This window comes from Monodelphis domestica, chromosome 2 (genome assembly GCF_027887165.1).
Source record: "Monodelphis domestica isolate mMonDom1 chromosome 2, mMonDom1.pri, whole genome shotgun sequence".
In the NCBI taxonomy this organism is placed as follows: domain Eukaryota; kingdom Metazoa; phylum Chordata; class Mammalia; order Didelphimorphia; family Didelphidae; genus Monodelphis; species Monodelphis domestica.
Genome location: NC_077228.1, coordinates 10328379 through 10353874, shown reverse-complemented (window position 1 = coordinate 10353874; position 25496 = coordinate 10328379). Strand labels below are relative to the sequence as shown.

The 25496-nt window shown below is 43.7% G+C and overlaps 1 protein-coding gene across 13 annotated transcripts in view; it reads left to right on the top strand.

Moving 5' to 3' along the window:
* The window catches only part of SGIP1 (SH3GL interacting endocytic adaptor 1), a 275163-nt gene that overhangs the window by 124032 nt on the left and 125635 nt on the right, over window positions 1-25496 (top strand). For 9 of the 13 annotated variants that reach the window (XM_056815001.1, XM_056814999.1, XM_056814996.1 and 6 more), the window contains exons 3-6: window positions 8525-8588; window positions 17174-17198; window positions 20919-20990; window positions 24313-24369. In XM_056815001.1, the coding sequence (XP_056670979.1) occupies window positions 8525-8588; window positions 17174-17198; window positions 20919-20990; window positions 24313-24369 (218 nt within the window). The remainder of the gene's footprint in view (window positions 1-8524; window positions 8589-17173; window positions 17199-20918; window positions 20991-24312; window positions 24370-25496) is intronic. The other 4 variants (XM_056815004.1, XM_056815003.1, XM_056815002.1 and 1 more) reach the window with 1 other exon arrangement.

The following is a 25496-nucleotide window of genomic DNA, read 5'->3' as shown; positions in this document are numbered from 1 at the left end:
ACTGGCTTCAGCCCGCACTGAGGTGCTTCCTACCTGTGTGACTGTAGGGAACTCATTTACCTTCCCCAGCCCTCCACCTCTTCATCTGTAAAACGAGAGAGTTAAACTAGATGGCTTCTTATTTCTCAAAAGCTTAGTGCGATGCCTAGTCCTTAGGTAGGTAGTGAATAGCTGTCCATTGACTGGTTGGCTGAGAGGTGGCTCCCAACATTCTCTCAGATGATATGAGCCAGAGCTGGAATTGTCAGCTGTTTGGGCAGCCGTGGTAGACTTGCCTACATGTGCCAGATCAGTGGCTTGGAGAAGCCAGTGAAGAAGCACGAGCTCATCGGTCCAGGGCTAGAAGGGACGGACCCAGCTCACTCAGAGACCAGGACATTCTTCAGGCTCAGGCAGAGGGCTGCTCTTGGCCCAAAGCCACCCAACTGGGAATGGCAGAACGGAGATCCGGCGACTCAAGTTATAGCGTCAGTGGTCTAGAGCTGGGAGAGATCTCCCATCTAGACCTGCCACTTCATCTTCAGGAAAGGAACCCGAGAGCCAGTGAGGTGATAGACTCACTCAATGCCACCCAGGGAAGAAGTGCCAGAGGTAAGGTCTGAACCAAAGTGCTCAGACTCTAGACTCAGGTTTTTTCTACTCTCCTGGACTGCCCTCCCAGGAAATGATGGAGGAAGACAGATACTTGTAGTCCTGCCTTCTGAGCTAGCAAGCGAGAGAGATTAGAGGTGTGGGAAAGACTACAAGAAGCCTACCCAAACCGGAACAAGCAATGAACAAGACCCAAATAGGCGTTCTCTAAATGTCACAGTGAATGGCTCTGAACGTCAACTGGCCTTAAGTCCTCTGCTGTTTATCAGAGGAGATTGTTCTTGTATAAAAGATGGCATTTGGGAGACCAAAGCATCTCAAGGGAGTAACTCCAGATGGAAAACTCAGCTGACCTCTGATGGTCGGGAGATGATTATATTTGAACAGTGTCCTCAGAGCCAGATCACAGATGACTCATCTCACCCAACCTTCTTGACTGACTCATGGGCCTTGGACAAGTGTACAGCGGACTGAGCCCTATGGTGATTCTTCTCGTTCCCTCTGGGGGTTGTGAGCACAAATGATCAAATATCTGTGACTGGCCAAACACACAGCTAGCAGTCCAGTTAATATAAAAGCCTTCGTGTAGAACCCATCATCCCAATAAACAAGTCTTTATCAAGGATCTCTGCCAGGCTCCGTGCCAATCCCTGGGGACACATCTGGGCATCCAGCAAATACTTTATGCTTCCTCAGTATTTCCCCAGCCATTCCCATTTTAAAATTCAAGACTTATTAGTGAAGAAACCAAAGTTATACTTACTTCCTCTGGTGGTTTATAGTAAGAACAGAAGGATAAAAACTCCCCCCAAGGAGCCCAGACTCACCTGCTCAACATCTGAGAACAAGGGTGAGTAGGGTCTGGATTCCAGGAGACAGTCCCTGGAGATGGCCGAATGGCATTAAATCAACATGTAGTGGACAGAGGACTGACCTGAGAGTCCAAGTCTCTCACCTTTGACACATACCCACTATATGACTCACAGCCCTCCAGGAATCTCTATAAGGGTAAAATTAGCCCTTTACATCAGAAAACAGAGCTTACAAATCAGAAATCCCCCCCCCCATTGAAATCATACATCCACATTCCAAGGCAAATCCTCCCACAAATATACTTTAGCTTTTTATTTTTTATTTAACATTTTTCCCAATTACATATAGAAACCATTTTGACTATTGTTTTCCGTTATTTTGTGATTTAGATTCTCTCCTCATCTCCATCCATCCTCCCTGAGGCTATGAATAGTCTAATAGGGGTTATGCCAATACTTTCATGCAATACACATTTCCATATTGCTCATATCTTGACAGAAGGTACATATCTCACATTCAATAAAAAACTTGTGAAGGAAATAAAATGAAAGATGTCATGCTTTGATCTGCACTTAGATTCCAACAGTTCCTTCTCTGGCTGTCTATAACATTTTTTTGGAGTTATTTTGGAAGCTTGTTTTGGCTGATAATTATTTCGTCATTTACAATATTCCTGCTACTCTATACACTGTTCTCCTGGTTTTACTCACTTCACTTTGCATCAGTTCATATAAGTTTTTCCAGGTTTTTCTGAACTCATCATTTTCATCATTTCCTATGGCACAATAGTAATTATAACCGTATGTTACAACTTGTTCAGCTATTCTTCATTTGGGGGAACCACCTCCTCAGTTTCCAATTCTTTGCCACTACAAAAATATCTGCTAAAATATTTTTATATAAATATGTCCTTTCCCCCATCTCTGATCTCTTTGGGATACAAACCCAGTAATAGTAATGCTGGGTAAAAGGGGAAGCATAATTTTATAGCCTTTTAGGTGTAGTTCCATATTGCTCTCCAGAACGATTGTATCATTTTACAATTCCACCAACAGTGTATTAGTGTCTTAATTTTCCCACATTTGCTCCAACATTTATCATTTTCCTTCTAGCTAATCTGGTAGGTATGAAGTGGTATCTCATGGTATCTCAGTTGTTATAAATAGTGACTTGGAGTATTTTTTCATATGATTATAGATCATTTTAATTTCTTCATCTGAAAATTGCCTTCTCCTTCTTCCTTTCCCCCCTTTTCTTATTCTATTTCCTTAGAATATTATTAATCGAGGAATGCTTTGTGTTCTTATAAATTTGATTCAGATCTCAATATAGTTGGGAAATGAGGCCTTTGTTGGAGACACTTTCTTCCCAAATTGTTGTTCATTGTACTGGTTTTGCTTATATAAAAACTTTTAAAGTTTTAATGTAATCAAATTATCCATTTCATTTTTTGTAAAATTATGACTTGTTTGGTCATAAATTCTTCCCCCATCCATAAGTCTGACAGGCAAACTTTTACATATTCCTCTAATTTATTTCTTATGCCCCTTTATTTCCAGATCAAATATCCATTTTGATTTAATCTTGGTGTATGATGTGAGATGTTGGTCAATGCCTGGTTTCTGTTATATCATTTTTTTTTTTACTTTTCCCAGTAGTTCTTGTCAAATAGTGAGTTCTTCCCCCAGTAGCTTGGTTCTTTGGGATTATCAAACACTAGGTTACTATGGACTTTAACTACTGTTTGTGGATTTCCTTACCTATTCCACTGATCCACTACTCTTTTTCTAAGCCAATACCAGATTGTTTCAATGATTTCCATTTTACAGTATAATTTTAGATCCAGTAAAGCTAGCCACAGCTAGCCACAAATCTACTTCATTCAGGAGTGACATGAATGCAAAAGTGGCCACAGAAGAGACCAACAAAACTGTCTGCTCCTGTGCCTTAGTTTCCCCATCTTTTAAATGAAAAGATTGGGATAAAAGATCTGTGAGATGTTTACAGATTGAAGAAAAAAGCAATGCCAGACTTCTTCCTCCTCCTCCTCCTCCTTCTCCTTCTTTTCTTCTTTCTTCTTCCTCTTTCCCCTCTTCTTCTTCTGTTTCCTTAGCATATTAACTCATTGCCCTGAGGTCAGTTCTTTCTAATTCCATAGATGTAACCTTAAAAAAAGAAATCTGCCAAGGCAACCAGAACAGCCCACTGAATCTTGGTTTTGTCTGTTCTACTGCCCAGCTATAAAATAGTTATTCACTTGAAGCCCTCCATGTCCCCTGGAGCAGAGCTACAATTAGGAAAAGGGATCAAGGTCTGTTCTCTCCAGAAGCACAAAGGCAGAGAGAGACCTAGTCTCTAGAAGGACCTTGGTAATGACCAGAATCCAAAAAAAAAAAAAGGACACTCGATTTCAAAGCCACTCTATCAATTCAAAGACATCTTTTGTAGGTTCAATGAGGAACATAGACTTGGAAAAACTTTAAAGATGGAAAAGACCAGAGAGAGTGGAGAGAGATTACGATGTGCCCAGGGTCACCTAGCTAGTTAAGGTTAGAAGGTTAGAAGTGGCACAATGTTTATTTGATCAGATTATAGAAAGAGCACTGGGTTCCAGGTCAAAAGACTCCGGATCTAGTCTTGAGATTCAAGTTTGCCCCTGGACTTTGATTTCTCCATCTATAATATAAAGAGGTTGAGTTTAATGATTCTGAAGGTCCTTTCTACAGATTGTCCATGCCTTTTGAGGCTTTCTGATGCTATGATGATGGGATTCAGTAGGTGAAGTTCATTTGCAAAAGGGTTATTTTGTTATAGTTTGGACAGAATTAGTAAGAAATTTGAATAAAATATATTACTGAGGTCAATCTGTCTGTCTAGCAGTACATCTTATTCTGTTCTAGTATAAATGCCATGAGTCCTCTAAACTTTGAATCATTCCTCAGGGAGCTGGAAAGCCCAGTGGAACAGGCTGGAGAAGCCCCTTTACTCAAGTCTGTCCTTGCTCAGATATTCCATCCTGCCAATATCACTTTCTGCTTTTCCTCCTCAGTGAATGCTAACCCCAAAGTCTCACTCTCTGGGAAGACAAGGCAGCATGTCCACTCTGCTTATACCCTGAGACCTTCTTCTCCCTTCCCAGAGGTTATGTGTCCATCACTCTTCCACCTCTCACCTGTGCCACCTCCCATTCCCTTTGTAGAATGGCTGCTCACAGAACTTTGACAAATAGAGAGACACCATTTATAATCCTTCCAGTAAAATGGATGACCACTATGCCTTACCAACTGCCTTGTGGTTACCCCTAAGGCCTCCCTTACCTTACCATCTACCCTGATTCTGAGCTTTCCTATTTGTTGTCCCCTAAATTAGAATGTGAGTGTCTTGAAAGTTGGAACCTATAACTCTAGCCATATACAATGCTAGGACCATAGAGGGAATTTAATAGTTATCCATCCATCCATCCATCCATCCATCCATCCATTCATCTATCCATCCCTCCATTTATCTATCCATCCATCCATCCATCCATTCATTCATTTATTCATTCATCCACCCTTCCATCCAACCACCCTTCCATCCATCCATCTATCCATTCACTGTTGAACTCACTAAGGTTGGATTATGACCTCAAAGTCTATCTCCAGATGGATATTTGAAGTTGGCAGGTCCTGCCAGGGCTCAGGTTCCCTAGGAATTGTTTTTGGGAAGCCAGGGTCATCATAAAGCCCTGAGAAAGATTAAAAGAGGACTTTCATGGGGAATAGTTTTATGGGAGGAAAACTAGAGATAGTACAAGATCTGAGGCTTAGAACTGGGAAGGACAGTTGACAGTCATTTCCTCCAAACTTTTGAGAAAACTATGGCCCTGAGAGGGATTGGCACTTGTCCCAGGTCACTTTGCTAATAAATGCCAAAAGCAGGACTTGAGCACAGGGCCTCTGACTCCAAATCTAACCCCCTTGCCAACATACCAAGCTTCTGTGTGGGGGTACATATGTATCATATTTTATAAAGATCAGATCAGAAGCATCCCAGCCCAATACATTAAAAAAACAAAGCTATTTGTTGGAGCAGAAACTTTTTGAAAATTAAGCTAGAGGGGCAGTTAGGTGGTTCAGTAGATTGAGAGCCAAGCCTGGAGGCAGGAGGTACTGGATTCAAATCTGGCCTCAGGTACTTCCTAAACATGTAACCCTGGGTAGGCAAGTCACTTAACCCAGTTACCCAGGCCTTACCATTCTTCTGCCTTGGAACCAATATACAGTATTGATTCTAAGATGGAAGGTGAGAGTTTACAAAAAAGGAGAAAAAGAAAATTAAGCTTGCTACCTAAAGTTGTTTGTGATAATAATCGCAAAGAATGTGGCAGAACCAACAAAGAATGTGGCATATCCTTACATGGCGAATGCCATCATCTATGAGCTTTCAAAAATACTTCTTTGTTGATGTGCCCCCACCCCACCCCCACCTCCACCTCCTTTCTTTGAAGAGTTTTTACCATCTGCTCCCCACCTGAACATTCCTGCTAGTACAACATTGAGGGCAATGGGGACCATGAATAAAATGCGTCAAACAGAAGATGACTATGATGTTTGGCAGCTCCAGGGCCTCCCTCCCTGCCCCCTTCAAGATCAAATATCCACTTCTTTGTAGGCAGATTAAAGCCCTTCTCTGCCTGGCCTCACCCTACCTTTCCAGCCTTCTGACTTCTTGTCTCTCTCTCTCTTTTTTTAATTAAACCCTCACCTTCTCTCTTAGAATCGATATTGAGTGTTGGCTCCAAGGCAGAAGAGCAATAAGGGCTGGGCAATGGGGGTTAAAGGACTTGCCCAGGGTCACACAGCTGGGAAATGACTGAGGCCAGATTTGAACCAACTGGACCTCCCATCTCCAGGCTTGGCTCTCCATCCACTCTGCCACTTAGCTACCCCATCCCCTTTCCTTACTCTCTAGTCCACACAATGTGGCTCTTTTTTTGACCCCTTGTAGGAGGCTTTCTGACTCTTTCCTCCTCATTTGTGCACTGGCTGGCTGACCCTTGTATCCTGAACCATTCTCGCTCCTACCTTCTCCCTCCTGAACCAAGATAGAGTTCAGGTGGCACCTTCTGAAGCTTTGGCTTCTGAAGCCAAAGAGCTCCCTGGACAAAATCAGAGAACGTAGTGGTTGGAAGGGTCCTTTGGTCTAGGGCTTCTGAACTTGGGGCCCCTGAGGAGTCCACAGAGGGATTTCAAGGGAACCATGGAAGTGAATGGGGGAAGGGGATGTCCTGTGCTGATTTTCACTAACCTTGGATTTCCTTTGTAATCTTCTGTATTTTATTTTTTACATTTAAAAACCCTGTTCTGAGAAGGGGTCAGCTGCAGACCCATGACCCCGAAAGAACTCTCGATCTGGTCCTCCCAATATATTTTATGATTATTATCCCCAAATCACATTGAATCTGTTTTTTGTAAACTTTTCAATGGCTTTTGTCTTTCAAAAAGCCCTTAAGTAAACAGAGGCCACACCAACCCTTCACGTGCTCAGAAAAAATGTACAAAAATGTTCATACACAAAATATGTACAAAATAGAATGTAAGCATTGGAAGAGACCTCGGGAGCCAACTGGCCCAAGATTCTGAGCCCGGAGTCCATAGACCTCTAAAGGGTCCATTGGCAGATTTCAAGGGAGGTCTAGAATGCGATAGAGGGGGAATCCCATCGTGGTTTTCACTGACCTTTAGTTTCCTTTGTAATCCTCTTTCTCAGTTTGAATGTTTAGATTGAGTTTAAAGTGAGAAGAGATTATATATTATGTTATAATATATACTGTATAATATGTTATGAGCTTCCATGTATAAAGGTAAAGAACCCTTGATCTAATCCAAACAGTATATGAAGGAATTCCCACTATAAAATTCCAGGTTTGCTACCTTCTCCAGGGCATTCTCCTCTCTATGACTCAGTTTTCTTGTCTCCTAGAAGCAGCTAGGTGGCACAGTGGATACAATGATGGGTCTGGAGTCAGGAAGACCTGAATTCAAATCCAGACTCAGACAATTCCTAGATATGTGACCATGGCCAAATTACTTAACCTCTTTATGACTCAGTTTTGTCAACTGTAAAATGGACACAATAATAGCACCTATGTTTCAGGGTTGTTGTGAGGAACAAATGAAATAATAATTGCAAAGAGATGAACATAATACCTGGTACAGAAAATGTGTTTAATAAATGTTTGTCTCCTTCCTTATTTCCTTCCTCTGTAAAACGAAAGGTGATCCAGATGGCCTCCAAGGTCCTGTCCATCCTGAGATCCTCAATTCTCCTACTCTCTTCTCTACATCAAACAAGATAATAATTGTTAAGCACGTAGCGTGGTGCATGGCACAAAGGGAACTATGTAAATATTAGGAATTACTATTAAGAAAACATAACCTTCATATGCCAGCCCAAAGATCTTCCACCAACACCAATGCTTCATTCATTTTGTAACAATTCTTAAATGAAACAAGCCTGAATTTTAATGTAAATCAAATAGGATTGTTCCTTTCTCATGGTTCACTGACTGAGTGAACAATGCCCTTCTTCAAATCACCCCAAAGCCCAAATGGACCCCCAGAGTTAGCCTGGCTTTGCTTGCCCCCATTAATTTGTTTCAATGACTTATGGAGCACTTGAGGACTCTTTCCTTGAAAAAGATATTATCCACTATGTTCTAGGTACCATGCTAGGAACTGGGCAAACCGAAGAAAATTAAACAGCCTTTGCCTATAAGGAATTTATATTTGGTTGAGGAAAAGAAAAATAAGTATTTATTACATATGCATATATTGTATGTGTGGATGTATGTATTTCTATGCATACACACATGCATACCTACACCTCTTATCCCCAATTGAATGTCAATTCCCTATAGGCAAAGGCTATTTATTTTCATCCATGTATGCCCAGTGTCTAGCAGAGTTCCTGACACACAGAGTAGGTAGTTAATAGATATTTGTTGATTTTTTTATTGAATAATCTTATTGAACCGTGCCTTTTCCTTAACTGTGTCACTCTAGGGATTGTATCACACCTGGAAAAAGGGATGTGACTGATGTATTATCCATCTAACTCTCCCCTTGTTTTCATGCAGGATTGAAAAAACGTACAAGGAAGGCCTTTGGAATACGGAAGAAAGAAAAGGACACTGATTCCACGTATGTACCTTGAATGGGGATGCCTGTGTCGGGAATGTTGGGCTGCCCATAGATTCCCATCTTGATAGACATTTGCATGCTGTGGTTGCTTTGAAAAGATGCGCCAGTCAGATTTTCTAGGACTAATGTCCTCCTAAGAGTAGCCTCCTTTTAGATCTGTCCATCATAGTTGCTTCTAGGTGATGGCAACTTCATGGTCCTTGTACAAAATTGACAAATGATTGTATTATTCATGACCCCATGATACTTGGTAGAGACAGCATGGATTTGGAGATGGAGATCTGGCTTCCGACTCAGGGAGTTGTCCATACTCTCTCTATATCTTTAGATAAGAGACTTCCTCTTTTGGTGTACCAGTCTTCCTTTAACACCATAAGTGGCAAAGGAGAGAGTAATCTCCACTGGTGAAGGGAAATTCCTCACTGGGAGTACCCTAACTAGGAGAAATCATTGATATAGACCAGAGGGGGAAAAATTCCTCTGATATGCCCATTGTGTCTCTCTTTCTTAATTATGTGAATGAACCATCCCCGTATCCCTTTGAGGGTAGACAGGCAGGCAAGATTATTATTCTGTACATTTTCAGTCTCCTGGTAGCTCATTTTGTAAATTATCAGGAAACTGTGGAATCTAATTTCCAGGAAAACTTTCAAAATGAGATTTGCAATCTTGGGTCTAGTAAGTTAATCCTTAACTTTAAGTGAAACCAGGAAAATGGACTTGGTGACGTCTGGGATTCCGCTTCAGCTCTGCTTATTCCCATGCTTATCAATGTTAAAACAAATAATAATTATAATAATAACAAAAACAAAAAATCAGAATTAGGAAGAAGCTGGGAGACACAAATGAGGCATCCGGGTTCTACTAAATGCCCATTAATGTAGGAAACCAGTGTGTATGTGCTTTGAGAAACTCGCCTAGGGCGCAGTCAAGGAAACCCTCAAGGATCTCTTTTTGAAAAGAACTATAGATGAGTCAATGATTTAATAATTAATACTGATTCTGTTGCTTCTTAGAGCAGTCATAACTCTAGCTGGGTGGGTAAGGCTTTGTTCCAGGGTGTCGGCATCTGAACAACAAGCTTCCTCTCTGACGGTGACCTCCAATCCGATGCCCCTGCATTTCAGAGCTCCTCTTCTAACCAGCCTGTGTCTTACATCTATTGCCCCTGCTTTCTCCTCTTTCTAACCCACCACTCCCAGAATTCTGTGGTCTTGACACCTCTTTCTTAGGTTCAGCCGTCCCCTGCACCCTTTCCCACTTTTCTGCCACCTCCTACCTCCAAATCCTCCTAGTACTTGGGGGTCAGAGACAATCAGCCTGACCAAAGGGAATAAACTAACTATCCCTGAGACATACTGCCCTCTCTCACACTCCTCCTTCCCATTCCAGTCTGGAACTCTCTTCCGGTAGCATCTAGTCCATGGTTCTGAGTGGAGATCCAGAAAAACACCATCAGAGCTCTCTTGTGTGCGCAGGCAGAAATCAAGTAGTAGAAATACTAGTAATATTTATAGTAATAATAATAGCTAGCATTTGTTTAGTACGTTAAGGTTTTCAAAGCACTTGACATATGCTATCTGTTTTGATTCTCGCAACTTTGGAATTAAGTATTATTATCCTTATTTACAGTTGAGGAACCTGAGCTAAATGGAAATTAAGCTACTTCCCGGGGTTACACAGTTAGCAAGTGTCTTAAGGTTGCATTTAAATTAGGGTCTTCTTGACTCCAGGTCCAAGGCTCTATCCACTTCTCATGAACTTTCATTTGTTCCTCATTGCCCAAAGGGTCTCCGTACTCCTTAGTCTCCCATTCAAGGTTATCCAGAATTTATTTCTAATCCTTTCCATATTTGTCTCCAAATTCTACTAGTCAAGTAATTTAACCTGTTATCTCAAGTCTCAAGTCGCCTTCCTCAACAACTCTGTAAGGTAGGCAGTACACGTTTTAGGAACCCCATTTTACAGATGAAAAGACAAAGGCTGAGCTGTTCCCAGGTCACAAAGTACTAGCGTTAGCTCCCCAACTCAGTAAGGCATAATGGAAAGAATAAGGAATTTCAGGTCAGAGGCCAGCATTCAGATCTCAGCTCTGTCACTCACCCTACCTGAACTGAGAGGGACCTTGGACAATGATATCTCATCCCGTCATCTCATTTTAAAGAGGAAAAGGAGTCCTAGACAGGTTAAATGACTTGTCTGAGGCCACACAAATTTCCTTCATATTGCCTTATATGAATATATGTAAACCATAACTGGATCCACCTCTTGGGAGAGAGTCTAGAAATAACCAAGCAAGGCAAAAATCCCCCACCACCCTCATTTATCATGAGCTCCTGCCTATTGCTCAGGCATCCCATTTTTCTTCTTACAATGAGGATCCAAGGACCCAGGGCTTTCGGAAGCCCAGTTACATCCATCAACTAACCCGCGTGTTTTATGGGGATGGAGCTATGCAACTTGGGTCATTGTTACCTTGGATTCAAACTGTCTTGGGGCTGTGGCAGCTGGCAGAGGGGTTGCTAAGCAATGCCCTGGAGGACCAGCACACTGAAGCAAACCAAGGAAAAGTGGTTTGTTAGCACCTGGGCTCCCCAGTCTGGTCATCCTTCTAACAACCGAGGGAGGAAGTGCAAAGGATAAGAAATAAAGAGAAGATGGGCAGAGAGCCAGCTTGGACATATGAAGACTGGGGACAAATGTCAAGTTCTTAAAGAGATGAATATTTTAAAAAACAGAGGGAGATAAATAAGTATCATGGCAGAGACTTAGTTATAAAAGAGAGAGCCAACCCATTCAATCCAGTCAGCGTTTGTTAAGCTCCCACATTTAAAGCCCTCCCCAGGCTGGCTCTGACCTACTTTTCTTGCCCTAACGAACATAATTCTTCTGCAGATACTTCAGGCGCTCTTCTGGCCAACCAAATGGGATTTCTCACTATTTAATAACACCTAATAGTCCACGTCTGCTCTCCATGCCAATGCAAAAGCTGTTCTTCATAGCCAGAATGCACTCCATCGTCTCCTCTGCCTTGCTTCCTTTAAAGCTTAGCTCTATTGGACCTGCTAGGTGAAGCCTTCCCTTATCCCCTCAGTTGCTAGTCCCTACCCCCATCAAAATTACCTTGGAGTTATTATAAATATGTAATGGGGAATGGATTGGCCAAGGAAGACTTAGTCTTTAGAGAACATATCGCATGTTCTAGCTGGTATCGACCCACGCAGGGGCTTAATGAGTCAGTTTCCGCCATGATTGGCCACTTATGGCCAATCATGGCCAACAGCCAAATGGTATTGTCCAGTCCCCTCATTACATGTTGTTTTTATATTACATGTCATCTCTCCCAGTAGAACGTAACCTTCTTGAGGACATGAACTATTTCATGCTTGTCTTTGCATCCTCAGTACCTAACACCGAACCTGACATATGTAAATATATATGAAATAATCAAGGTTGGGGAGAGGTCTTCATTCTGTCCCTCCCAAGAGTTAACACCTGGGAGGGGAAGAGGAAAAGGAACATTGAACAGGACTTGGTCCTTGATTTGATTCTTGAAGGAAATGAGAGGACCTAAGGAAGGAAAGTGCACCTAAGGATGACTGACTATGCAAAGGTCTGGAGGTTGGAGAAGTGCTAAGACTCTATTATAAAAAGGAGATTTAAAAATCAACAGCTATGAGAGGGTGCTAAGAAGTACCACTGAGATTTGTACCCAAGGGCTGGAGGCTGTGTGATAGAAAGAACAATGCAGATCAAACTTGAATTCTAGCCCTGCCTATAGCTTGGGTGACTTTGGGTCATTCCCTCTGGAAAGTGAGGGTTGGGACTAGAAGATCTCCAAGCTTCTGACCCTGACATTCCATGATTTAGTCATTTTGTTTCTCCAAGAACCCCTCTTCCTCCCCCACTTTTAGATTAGGTTCCATTCCAGGACTGTCAGACTCCTTTACAATGAAGGAAGGCATTGAATTAAGGTCCACCACACACTGTCATTCACAAAAGCTTTTTTCTTCAGAGAAGTCAAGAGCCCCGTCCTGTTGACACCAACACATGGGAGATCACATGCTCTCCAGCTTAAATTCCAGGCGTGTTTTTATGGGGATCTGGGTATGGTAACCAAAACACGCATAAAGGAGAACCAACTGCCTATGTCCTCCTTCCTCTTAGTGTCTTTTTTTTAAACCCTTGCCTTCTCTCTTAGAATAAATGTCTGTTTTGAGGCAGAAGAGCAGGAAGGACTAGGCAATTGAGGTTAAGTGACTTGTCCAGGGCCACATAGCTAAGAAGTGTGTAGGGCCAGATTAGATACCAGGTTTTTCTGTCTCTGTGCCTGGATCTCTATCCACTGAGCCACCTAGCTGCCCCTTAGTGTCTTTCATAAGATAAGGTCAATGAATCAATCAATCAAGGAGTATCTATTTAAGTACCTACTATGTGCTTGGCACTGTTAGGCTCCAGAGACACAAAGAAAAGCAAAGAAAGAAAAAATCCTGCCTTCAAGGAATTTATATTCTATCAGGGGAGTCAAGGGGCACATAGGATATGCAAATAAACACATATATGTGAAATAATTAAGGGGGGAAGGTCTTCACTCTGTCCCTTCCAAGAGTTAATCAATCAATCAATCAATCAACATTTATTAAGCACTAACAAACTGTGCCAGGTATCCTGCTAATCTCTGGGGACACTAAGAGAAGTCAAAAATGGTGTCCACCCTCCAGGAGGTCACTTTCTGATAAAGGAGAGAGAATTAGCAATGAGGTGGACCAAGAGATGAAGATTCTCCATTTGATCTCAGAGGAAATAAATAGGGAGCCACTGAAGCTTCTGTAGCAGGAGGTCACCCCAGTTTGGTTGGCACTTTCTAAAGGTTACTTTGGCAGCTGTGCAGATGATTGGATACTGGTAAACCAGTGAGGAGGGCAATGCTTTGCAATCAGAAGACCTCAGTTCAAATCTTGCCTCTGATACTACTCATGTGATGCTGACCAAGGTCTCAGCTTCCTCATCTGTTAAGTGGAGAGATTGTTCTAGAGGGTCTCTGAGGTCCCTTTGAGTTCAAAATACAAAGAGCTAGCCTTGCAACAACGAGAGCTGTTTTCAGGTCCTTCCTCTGCTGACTCAGGGAGTGCCTTTGGGACCACAGGCCAGTCATTCACCCTCTTGATTCTCTAGGAGAAAAATTTGTGGAGGAAGGCTCAATCTACATTGGTAGAGGGTATTTCCTCACCTGGGAGTTCCCTATACTGGTGAAATCCCCATCCCTCTAATCAAATGCATTTGGATGAGGAGTAATGGGGGCTTGAACAAGGACAGTGGCCATGGGAGTATGAGGGGAAGAGCAAGGATTTGATGGGGCAGTCAAATAAAAAATCAACAAAACTTGGCAACTGATTAAATGCAGGGCAGAGTCAGGCAATTAGCACTTATTAAACCTGTGCCAGGCACTATGCTACACACTAGATGGATGACAAAAGGCAAAAGGCAGCCCCTGTCCTCAAGGAGCTCACAGTCTCAACAAGGGGAGACAACAAGCAAACAAAAATGGAGAAATGGGCAAAACTACAGAAACCGAGGAACTGGGAAAAACTCCCTGTAGAGGAGGGGCGCTAGCTGGAACTTCAAAGAAGTCAGGCAAGTCAGGAGGAAGAGATGAGGTGGGAGATCATTCCAGGCATCGGGGCCAGGCAGCAGTGAGAGATGGAACATCTTCAGTGTGCCTTTGCCCCACTGGGAAGCAACATCTTTCTACTTGTCAGGGAATTCATTGAATTCACTGCCACACTAGAGGGAGCTGGTGGGTCCTGGGGTAGAACCAGAGGGAGGATTCTAGGAGCTGCTGCTATCCATATTGGATAGCTATGAATATGGGCTGGGAGAAGGGAAAGGGAGGTCTGAAACCCAAGAGCAGCTTCCCCAGTTAGTACCTCTCTTTTACCCTCTAGGAACCAACAACAGAATCTCGGGTGCTCAAATCCTTTCCTTCCTAGTGGGCCAAAGGCACCACTGAGCTTGTCTCTCCTCAATTTCACTCCACCAAAACTTAGATTGAAATTGAGCTAAAATCAAGGGTCCCCAGGGGGCAGCTGGGTAGTTCAGTGGATTGAGAGCCAGGCCTAGAAAGGGGAGGTCCTGGGTTCAAATGTGGCCTCAGACACTTCCCAGTTGGGTGACCCTGGGCAAGTCACCACACCCCCATTGCCTAGACTTTACCACTCTTCTACCTTGGAATATTGCAATACACAGTACTGATTCCAAGACTGAAGGTAAGGGTTTAAAAAATAAATAATTAATCAAACAAACAAACAGATACATAAATAAACAAACAAACAAACAAATAAAATAAAGGGTCCTGGCTCCACAGTCACCATTTCCACCACATTCTCCACCAGAAACACACATCTTGCCACTTCTTAGGGAAATAATTTTGCACAATACCACACAATTTCAATCACCAAAGGAACGCATTGGTTGTGACCCAGACCTTTCGCCGCCTCAATTTCCTTTTTGTTAGCTACTTTCCATTTCCTGGAGTTATGAGGCACAAAAATATCATATGGTGTTAAAAACCAGTGAAAAGGGGAAAACTCGATGGCTCACTGGATTGAGAGTCAGGTCTAGAGACCAGAGATCTTGGGTTCAAGTCTGACCTCAGATATTCCCTAGCTGTGTGACCCTGGGCAATTCACTTCATCTCTTTACCTCAGTTTCCTCATCTGTCAAATTAGATATGACCAACCACTCTAGTATCTATGCCAAAAAAACAACAACTAATAGATTCACAAAGAGTCAGACAACTGAAAAATGACTAAATAGCAAAAGATGCTATAGACATGGTATAGATATAGAGATATAGAACTTATATAAAAATTGTGCAAGATGACCTTGGAAAATAAAATACCAGTTACCTGGGGGGATCAGACATTTGAGCTGAAGTTGCAAGAGACCAGGAGGGGGGGGCATAAAAATAACCCAGACCTGGGGAACAGCCAATACCTATACTCAAAGAATGGAGATAAATCTTCAGGTTTAAGGAACAGCAAAGGGGGTCAGGGTGACAGGACCGTGGAGAGCCTGGAAAGGAATATTGTGGAACACGTCTGGAAAGATCAGTCTGGGCAAGTGGAGAGACGGCTGCATTTCGTCTTAGAGATTAGAGGGAGCCACTGGAATTTCCTGGGCAGTTTGGTGAAATGATCGCACCTATCTTGGAGGCTTTGGCACAACGGGGTGAAGACTGGATTGTAGAGGAGAGTCTTAAGGCAGGACATCTAATGAAGAAGCTTCTCCAGTAGTCTGGGCCATCTGGGATGGGTGGAGAGAATGGAGTCCCAGTGAGAGATATTCGAGAACCCAGAGCTAGATTTGGCAACTGATTGGATAAGTGACAGTAAGGAGCTGAGAGTGATATTAATAACAGGGAAAAGAATGCCTTCTTTGCTTGCACGAAGGACAGTCCCAGCGAAAGGCCACCATCTTGAGTGTGCCTCTCGGGGCTGGATAATTTTAGCGTTCTTCACTCACAGGCAAAGAGGTGAGATGGGGAGAGGAGCTGCTTAGTTTGAGGAATATCTGAAATAGCACCAGCCTGGACCATATTGTTTGAATTCAGATTTAGCCTAAATATCCGCCAGCTTTCAGCCAAGATGTTCAGCAGAAAGAGGGCTGCAGTGGAGCAGAAAGAATGGCGTAAAGAATGACAGCTACTGCTAGGAGAAAAGGGCAAGCTGGAACCTCAAGTTGGGGGTGGAATTAACTACAAAATGCCTCCTAGGCCCAGCAGAGTTTAATACAGGCTGCGGTCAGCAGGGCCGGGAAGATGACCACCAGCATGCTAGAGAAGGATGATGGCTACATGGTGCAGTGGATAGAGTAGTCAAAGAGGCAGGAAGGGCTGAGTTTGAACAATGCCCTAGATGCTTCCTGGGTGACCGGGGTGAATTACTTAGCTTCTCTTGGCCTCAGTTTCCACATCTATAAAATGGGGATAATAATACCACCTGCCTCATAGAGTTGTTGTGAGGTACCAATGAGAGAGAATATATGGAAAGTGCTACATAATAATAGTTATTATGATTTTGAAGAAAAAAAATAAGGGAGGCAGTGGGGAAAACCTAAGGGCTGGAATCTGAGGATATAGGTTCAAATCCCAGTTCTACCTCTTGTTGCATGTGTCTGATCTTGATACCCGTTCAGATGACCTGGGTTCCAATCCTGCTTCAGTCACATACTAGCTGTGTAACCCTAACCAACTTAGTTAAATTGTCCCTGCCTCAGTTTCCTCATTTATAAAGTGATAGGGTTGGATTCAGTGGCCTCCAAGGTCTCCTCCCAAATAGAAATTCATGATCCTTTGTGCTTCCCCTCCCTCCCTGAGCCCCAGATTCATGTTTCACAAAGTGAAGGGGTTGGAATTGATTTCTATGGTTCCATCCAGCTGGAAATTTTGTGATCTCACATCAGTGGCCTGATGGGAGCGACAGACAAGCAGAAAGTCATCCAATCGAGAATTCTCCATTTTACTGACGCTGACGCTGCCCCAAGGATTCCTTCTTCTAATCTCTGTCACTCTCTCTTTGTTACAGAGGCTCGCCAGATAGGGATGGAATCGTAAGTACTCAGTAACTCTTCTCACTAGGCTTGTGTTTGGATGTTTGCTGCAATTTTTTAAGAAATGTGAACCCTCTTTTCTCCCGCAATGCTGCCTTTAACGGTTTTTAGCCCCTTTCTCTAGTTTTTATTTATTATCTTAAATATATCAGCAGTAACTATGTTCCTGGCCAAGTGGATGTTAGGACAGCTAACGTTTATTCAGCTCCCCTAAAAGCCCCACGGGGTAGTAAAGAAGGGCTATTAGGATGAGCCTGTAGGGTCAGAGCCTGGGCAGGTCATTCGTACAGGGCATGGCCACCATCCAGGGTGATTTCCTTTTATGCTAAATTGTCTAAAGGCTTTCAAGCGTGAGAATAATTTCTGCAAACTATGGAGGCCACAGATAGACTGGGAGCCCACATGGCCAAGAGCCCCTTCCGGAGCCTTGATGGGGATGTATTTACTATATTAAAATCAAAATCAGAGTCCAGTTTTGAAGCCATTTTTGTCCCGATGGGCAGCCTTGGGTGCCTGTGTCCTGGATGGAAAGGCACCTCTCTGGCCTTCCTGGCCACCGGGTTTGAGACCAGAGAAGGAGTCTCTGAACTGCAGGTGTGAATTTGCTCTGAGTCTCACTTAAGGAGGGGTGGAGCCTTGCTCCAAAATGATTGCTTTTCAATCTCAATCAGAAACTAATTTGAAAGGAGCAGCTGCTCTAAAGTGGACCCACATCAGGCAGAATGTTATTTCAAGTGGGAGCTAAAATAGGCCCACGGGTTTGAAAAATGTTTAAAAAGTTGTAAAGGCTCTTTTCTAAAATAGTACCCACATCAAGGTGTTGATTACGGCTTTGGCAGGAATTTTCCCCACCACATGACTTGAGATACTTAGCCCTTTGCATTCATGTTGGTCTTGCCATGAACTGTTAAGAAGCGAAATTGCAACTATTCGACATTGGGTAACACTGTAATCAAGGCTCTATTCAGCAGGGGAAAAAAAAGGCCCAGAAGACCCAACTTCTCCTCAGTCCTTGCTTCTGGCTCAGAGCCCTCTCCTTAACTCTGTTTCAGGTACTCTCCACCTCTCTCTTTCTCTGTGTCTTCTCCTTGTTTCTCTGTCTGGGGTTTCATGGGTCCTCTCGCCTCCCCTGCGTTCTGTCTTTTGCAAGGCTCCATTCCATTGCCTTTGGCTTTCTTTCCCTGCTGCTTCTAGAGCTGGTTGCTTTCTCTTGCTTCTCCCAGCTTGGTCCTTTTTTCCTCTGCTCTCAAGTGCCATACTCCTTGTAGTTCTGAACCCGGTCCTTCCTGGACACACTCTTCTCTTTGAGGGGCTGATAGTTTAAACCAAAAGGGGGATGGATTTCTTCCCCCAAAGTAGTCTGTGGAACACAAGCAATCAGTGGCTGGGAGAGTAGGTCAATTTTAGGCCATTATTCTCTCCCAGGTGCTCATGCACAAGGATAGAGGATTTAAACGTGATTTATTTAAAAAGCAGCAGGTAATGGGGCAGCTAGGTGGCTCAGGAGACTAAGAAACAGACCTAAGGACAGGAGGGCTTGGATTCCAATATGGCCTCAGACCCTTCCTAGCTCTGTGACCCTGGGCAAGTCACTTAACCCTCATTACCTCGCCCTTAGCACTCTTTTGCCTTAGAACCATACATAATATCAATCCTAAAACAAAAGGGAAGGGTTTTCTTTTAAAGAGATTTTTTTAAATCAGTGGATAAGTAAAGAAAGGCAAAAATAATATCTGCCCTCCAGAAGCTGATATTCTAATAGGACTTAGGAGTAAGAAAAGTCAGTCTGGATTTTTAATGGAGAAGGAAGTTGCTTTGACTTTGATTAAAACCAACATTTGGGGGGGGGTTGAGTATATAGATTCTGAGCTCCAGGGGCTGACTGTCTTTTTGCATTTCCTCAAATCCCTAACACTTACCACAGTGCCTGGCACATGGTAGGGCTTTCATCAAGGCTTACAGACTGACTTCGCTGAGGTGGAGACGTTCGGATGCCCACGGTTCCTCTAGAAACAGGACAAAACTCAGTTCTATAGAATTTTTTTAGTGTCATTCGAATCCCACTTCCATAGTGGTCCTTGTTGTGAGAGCAAACCCATACAATACCAGAACCACCAAATAAAACCAAAGCTACACGGATGTGGAAGGCGACTCCAGCAGTTCTTTCTCTGCAGGTGGAGAGCGTTCCCTCCCCGTCATAAGCTACAGAAAGATTTTTAGGATGCTCATCAGTTTCTCCCTCATCCCGCTCCCCCAACCACACACACACATCCTTTCCCGGTCACCACAAGGATTCCGAGCTGTGTATTCTGCATCCAGTTGTTACTGGGGTTAGCCTGACTTCTTTTAAGCTCAGATGTGTCTCCTTCAAGACTCAAGTCTGAGTAGCCCCATCTGGTCCCAAGTTTGGCTTAATCGCTCTATAATTGCCTTAGAAAGTTAGAGCAAGAGCCCGGGATTCACCATAGCGATCCTTGGAGATTAAGAGAAGCGGGTGTGTTTCTGGGCTCAATTCTTCAATTATCGATGCTTAATCCCATTACTCTGGGGAACCGGGATCTTATCATTGGGGGAACCCCAAATTCTTCCTTAGTTGTTGGCTTAGATGTGTTGGAAAACCCATCACCCAATGGCCCATCTTGTCCTCAACTTTCCCAAGCGTACATGCAGTCTGCAAACAAAAGGCATCCAGATTCATTCTGCAGCTCACTAGAATCTACCCCAGTTTGCCCTCAGTTCCCAGAGACTTCAGAAGCACAGAACAATTAGGCACCAGAATAGGGATTCAGGACCCCATTCAGATTGATGGGTTCTGAACGCAGATGTATCCATGCGGAGGGTGGACTTACTTCTTGGTTGGGTTATCCTAGAGAAGCACTGTGCCCTGACTCCACACCGTTCCTACCAGACCAAGAAACAAAGGGAAACTCATTTCTGGCCTGATTGCTTGAGAAGCTTAGTCCCTAGAGAGTCTCTTGGTGTCAGCCTGCATGAATGACCGAGGGCTCTGCTTGGCTTATTGTCAACTGGCGAGTGTACCTACAGCTGTCACTACCATCTGTCTTGGTGTCTTCCTCCTCCAACTCAAAGACCAAGTCTGCTCACAAGAGAACCAAACGTCCTTTTTCTTGGTGGTTCCTTTTTCCAGCTGCCCCCAAGACTAGCGAGAGAGGGATCACACCTCCCATGGAATGCTGGAGGGAAATCAGATCTGCCAACCCTGAACAGGGCTCGGATTGCTGGGTCCCGTCCATGCAGATGGTGGTCCATCAGCAGTCAGAATGGAGATAGGAGTGAGGGGAAGAGGGTAGGTGCGAGTCCATCGGGAGGCTCTCAGTCAGGATCTCTTCCCTTTACCAGAGAATGTCATGTTTGATTCGATCGTCTTTTCTGGTGTTCCTTCGTGTCTGTTTGTCAGTTAACGGCTGGGTAGATGAAGAGTCAGATACTCCCTGAAAAGTGGATGTGTCTCCTTCTCCTCCTCCTCCTCCTTCCTCTCCCACTGCATGCCTGCTGAATAGAGCCTTGTTACGGCCCCCAAGTCCCCTTTTGGCTGCAGGGAGCCCTGCCTAGATGGGCAGGCCCTAACATTCGACCTAGCTCTTTTGTTTTTCCCTTCTTTACCATGTTTGCCAACTCCATGTAATTCTTAATATGTGTCTAAAAAAAACAAGTGGATATTTTAACAACTTTTTTCTACATCAAACCAATCGATTCCAGCATCCCAGCCCACACGAACCACCCTACAATAGCAAAGCAGAGTACGCACGCGAAGGAGGAAAAAAAGTATCGGTAAGGAATCAGATTTTAGTCTCCAGTTTCCAAGGGGTTGTAGAAACAGTGAGTAAAACTCTAGGTGGGGAAATTCGTGAAAATATGAATTCTATTCCTTGGGAATATTTCTTAGATGTGTCCAAATCGGTCATTGAAAAGCCAACGAAGAGTCATGTCTTAGTCTCTACTGTGCCCACCCCCTCTACCTGTCTAAATATCCCATTATGTTTTTCAAGGGTGAAGCATAAACATTTGGGGCTCAGTGGGGTGCTTTGGATGAAGGAGGATCAAACCGAATGAAAATATTGGATCTAGCACACATAAAAAAGCCTTTAGCAATAATGGAAATAATAGCCTGTAAAGCTAAGCCACTTAACTTGAGCCTAAAGATCTCATCAGAGCATCCTGAACCTGGCACAGTTCCATGGGCTAAAGGCAGCTAGATGGTAGAGTGGAGAAAGAGCTAGATTTGGAATCAGGACGACATGCATTCAAATCCTGCCTTAGTCATGTACTAGCTGTACAAACATGGACAATACAGTGATGCTTTCTTAGCCTCAGTTTCTTCCTCTGTAAAATGGAGCTAGTAATAGCACTTACCTCCCCAAGATTTTTGTGAACATTCAGTGAGATAACACCTAAAATACTTTGCAGACCATAAAGCAGTTTATAACCACTCGCTATTATTGTTGTTGTTAGGTTAAGGAAAACAGCAGGCTTTCCCAGAGAAGAGAGAGCAGTCCAAAATCCTATCCTCATCTCTGTTAGTGAACCCCCCCCCCCCTAGGATTCCTAGGATTCAGCTCATTTGAGTAGAATTCCTACCAGATGGGAGAAATGGTGAAGCTTGGAAACTACTTTGGATTTCCAAGATGAAATCTGAGCTCTCTTGCTGGGAATGAGTGTTTGAGAGGTCTGTGTACCTTTTAGAAAGCTAAAATTGGGGTTAGATTTGGCCATTTGGCCATTTTCAGATTCCAAGGGAAGAAAGCTTCTTTCTCGGTGAACATGGCAGTGTACGACTTCCCTCCAGTCCCTTCACAAAACGCACATCCTTCCTCCTTCCTCCTCCTTTCATCCCAATTCTCCCTTCCCATAATTCCCCCAGAACCCCCTTTGAGACCAAGATACAAAAGCACTCTCTAGGCTATTTCCTTCACACACAGTGTGCAGAGAAAGTGGAGATGCATTTTTCTTAGGTCTAGGGCTCTCCACAGGCACTGGTTCCATCCCGGGCTTGCTACTGCAATCCAAAGATTTTATGGGAATTCACCAAAATAAATGAAACCAAACATTGTCAGTTCTTCCAGTAAAGCCAGCTCCGTGTGTGTGTGTGTGTGTGTGTGTGTGTGTGTGTGTGTAGTGAACACATGTTGCATAACTTAATTGTCCCCCCCTTGTTATTTGTATTTCATGTTTGTTTTTAATTAGACCCATTTTGCTGAGAATCCTTTCCTCTTGTTGGGTTTCGTTTCTCACCCCATTTGTTGGTTTCCATGGAAACTAGGAAATGTTTCCCTTCGCCCAGACCAAACCAAATCAAGACCTGTGGCTGCTGATAAGACTCTGGGCTTGTGAGCAGAAAGGAGAATTGACCATTTGCCATGACTCCCAAATGGGAGCAGAGTTGGGTTTGGGAAAGAGACTGGATGATCCTGGAAGCCAACTCTGGTGTCTTCTTGGTTCCCCCAAGTCTCCCCAGCATACCTGATCTCTTTGGTTCCAAAAGAATTGCATGCACTTATAAACTGTGAAACCATTACTGAGAACCACACAAGGCTGGCAGTCATTCCCTCCAGGGAATGAAGGGTGGAACCAAGCGTCTGGCCAACATTTCTTTGGAGCCAATGAGGAATTCCAAATTTTCCCAGCTTAGTCCCTTGAGAATATTTTCTTTCTTTTTCACGATTATAAACAATCACCTAAATGTTTCACTCGTTACATAAAGTATCTCAGTCCTCCCCGACTCAGGCAGATTATGAGGTCATGAAACACGGCATGCTGGATTTCAGTCAAAAAGACTTACTTTTATCACCTGTGGGACCAAGCTTAGACAGCTTGTTCAGTCTCACTTTCCTGACCTTTAAGTTGTTCTATTTGGCCTCTAAGTTCCCTCTCAGATCTGCAATTATTTTATCCTTTAATCGAATGAACTCGGAGCCCATTAGGTTCGGTGTCTGCCCAGGAATCCTCTTGGATGTGGAAGTTGATGGAGATGACTGCTTTCTCTTTAGGGCTCTAACCAATGGCCCCACACACATCTGACAGCCCTGTCTCCCCTCCATCTTTCAGGCTACCTGTCAACTGCACATTCTGTTATCCCCAAGAGATCGAGTGGCCCTTAATTAATGGGTGCAAAGAATAAAGACTGAGCCCCAAACCTTGGTCCTCACATTTCCCAGCTTGGCTTGGGTGGCCTGTTATTGCTCTGTCCACGAATACAGCTCCCTTGTGAGACGTCTTCCCCCTTTTGTGCCTGTGTGATGCCCTCATGGGAAATAGGGGAGTTTTACTATTTTACTATATCCCTGTCGAGTCCAAGTGATTCTTCTCTGTCTATTTGGGATGCCCTGAGAAGACCGAGAAGGAATTCCAAGGCTTCCCCAGTCACAGTAAAGTTGCCACATGACCAGCTTTTGATTATATGCACGATGATGGAGGAAGTCAAAGGACCGAGTTCATCCTCAAACCCCACTTTTATTGATTTGTTCCATTGTTCTTCCCCCACAAAACCCATACCAGAAACTAACATGTGGCAGAATGGGGTGGCTAAAGCTTAGTATATTAGAAAGAGCTCTGTACTCAAAAGTGTTTGATAATAACTGTCCATTACTATTATTATTATTATTATTATTATTATTATTATTATTATTTCTTCTACCCTTTAGCAAATCAGTAGCAAAAAGGTCAAAAGATGAACATTTATTGATAATTTGTTGCAAAACAAATCAGAAACTTTGGTCAGAGAAATGAATGTGTTGTAGCCCGCGGTGTTATATTTAGAATATTAGATGGCATTTCTAGGCTTTGCCCATCCAACCACCCTTTTGCACACAGATGGCTCCGAGGAGCCCTCTTGTTCTTAGAAATGTCCAGCCCCTCGGGCAAGGGAGCATTAAAAAAGAAGCCCACCGTTTGTCCCCATCCACTTCTTGAGTGCCGTGGTCAGCCGACCTTGCCATTCAGCATTCCCGGATTCCCTGGTCAACAGCCCCTGAATCTGTCTTTGCTGTGTTAGCTTTTGAGGACTCACGCCAAGAGCCAATGAGCCCCGTGTTGTTTGTTGCCATTTTTCACTCAAGTGCATCTCGTTTAACACCATTTTCCCCATTTATTATAGAAGAAAAGCAATGGTGCCCCGAATGGATTTTATGCAGAGATCGACTGGGAAAGATATGTGAGTATCCAAAGGTTATCATCTTGTTACAGAGATTGCCCAGGAGAGTCGCTTTTGTGCTCCAGCTTCTGGGTTCGGGGCACAGTGAAATTCTATCTGTCCCATTTGCAGGAGGCTGACTCGGTCTGTTGGCACATGGAAGGCCCCATTATCTGGGGTTTGTGAGAAGTGGGGTTTGGTCGTGACTCGACTAAAGGTCACTAAAGAGAATTCAGTTAGCCGCCAGGGCTCCACAAGGAGTGTAAGGCTCGTTAGAATGAAGGGAGGCGGAAACCAGGAGAAAGCCTAATCTGGAAGGACTCAAGCGAAATCAGCTGGTTCAACCCCCATCCTTACAGAGAGGGCAACTGAGGCCTCTTCTACTTGTACAATACGGGACTCTTTGGAAAGGGCAAAGAATTTCATAAAAAATTAAGCCACCATCATGGGTTCAGAGTCATGTATTTAGAGTCAAAGGGGTCTTGGAGGCTATCAAGTCTACCCTCCTTCATTTTACAGAGAAGGAAACTGAGGCACTCAGTCATGCTAAATGGCCTAATGAGATTGGTTGCACAGATCGTAGCTTTAAAGCTGGAGGAGTCTTGGAGCATCACAGGACCATTGATTAGAGACGACTCAGGAGCCCCTAGTCCAACTCCTTCATTTTACAGATGAGGAAACTGAAGCCCCCAGAAGTGACATAACTTGGATGGGAAGGATATGAAGCTAATACGGGGGAGAGCCCAGGTGCACACCAGTTTCTGTGCCTAGATCCAGCACTATTTCCGCCATACCTCATTGCCCCTACATGTCAAGGGTAGAGAATTAAACTCTGGTTTCTGACTCTCAATCCTCACTTCTCTCCACTCCCTTATCCTGCCCTGCCATGATACCCCACTCACCATGTATTCTGAAGTGGGTTTTATTGGACCTTGATTCAAATGCCGGTCATAAAAGGTTACATGGTCTGGTGGAAGGCTCTGACTCTCAAGATGGAGGCCCCTGGCCCACATCCTGCCTCTGTCTCTTACTGCCTTCTTCTACTTGGTCATCTCACCACTTTTCAGGGCTCCAGTTCCCTCTTCTGTAAAAGGAGGGACTTGGATCTTCATTTAGGGCTTTTGAACCCTCTAGGGACTCTTCTCTAT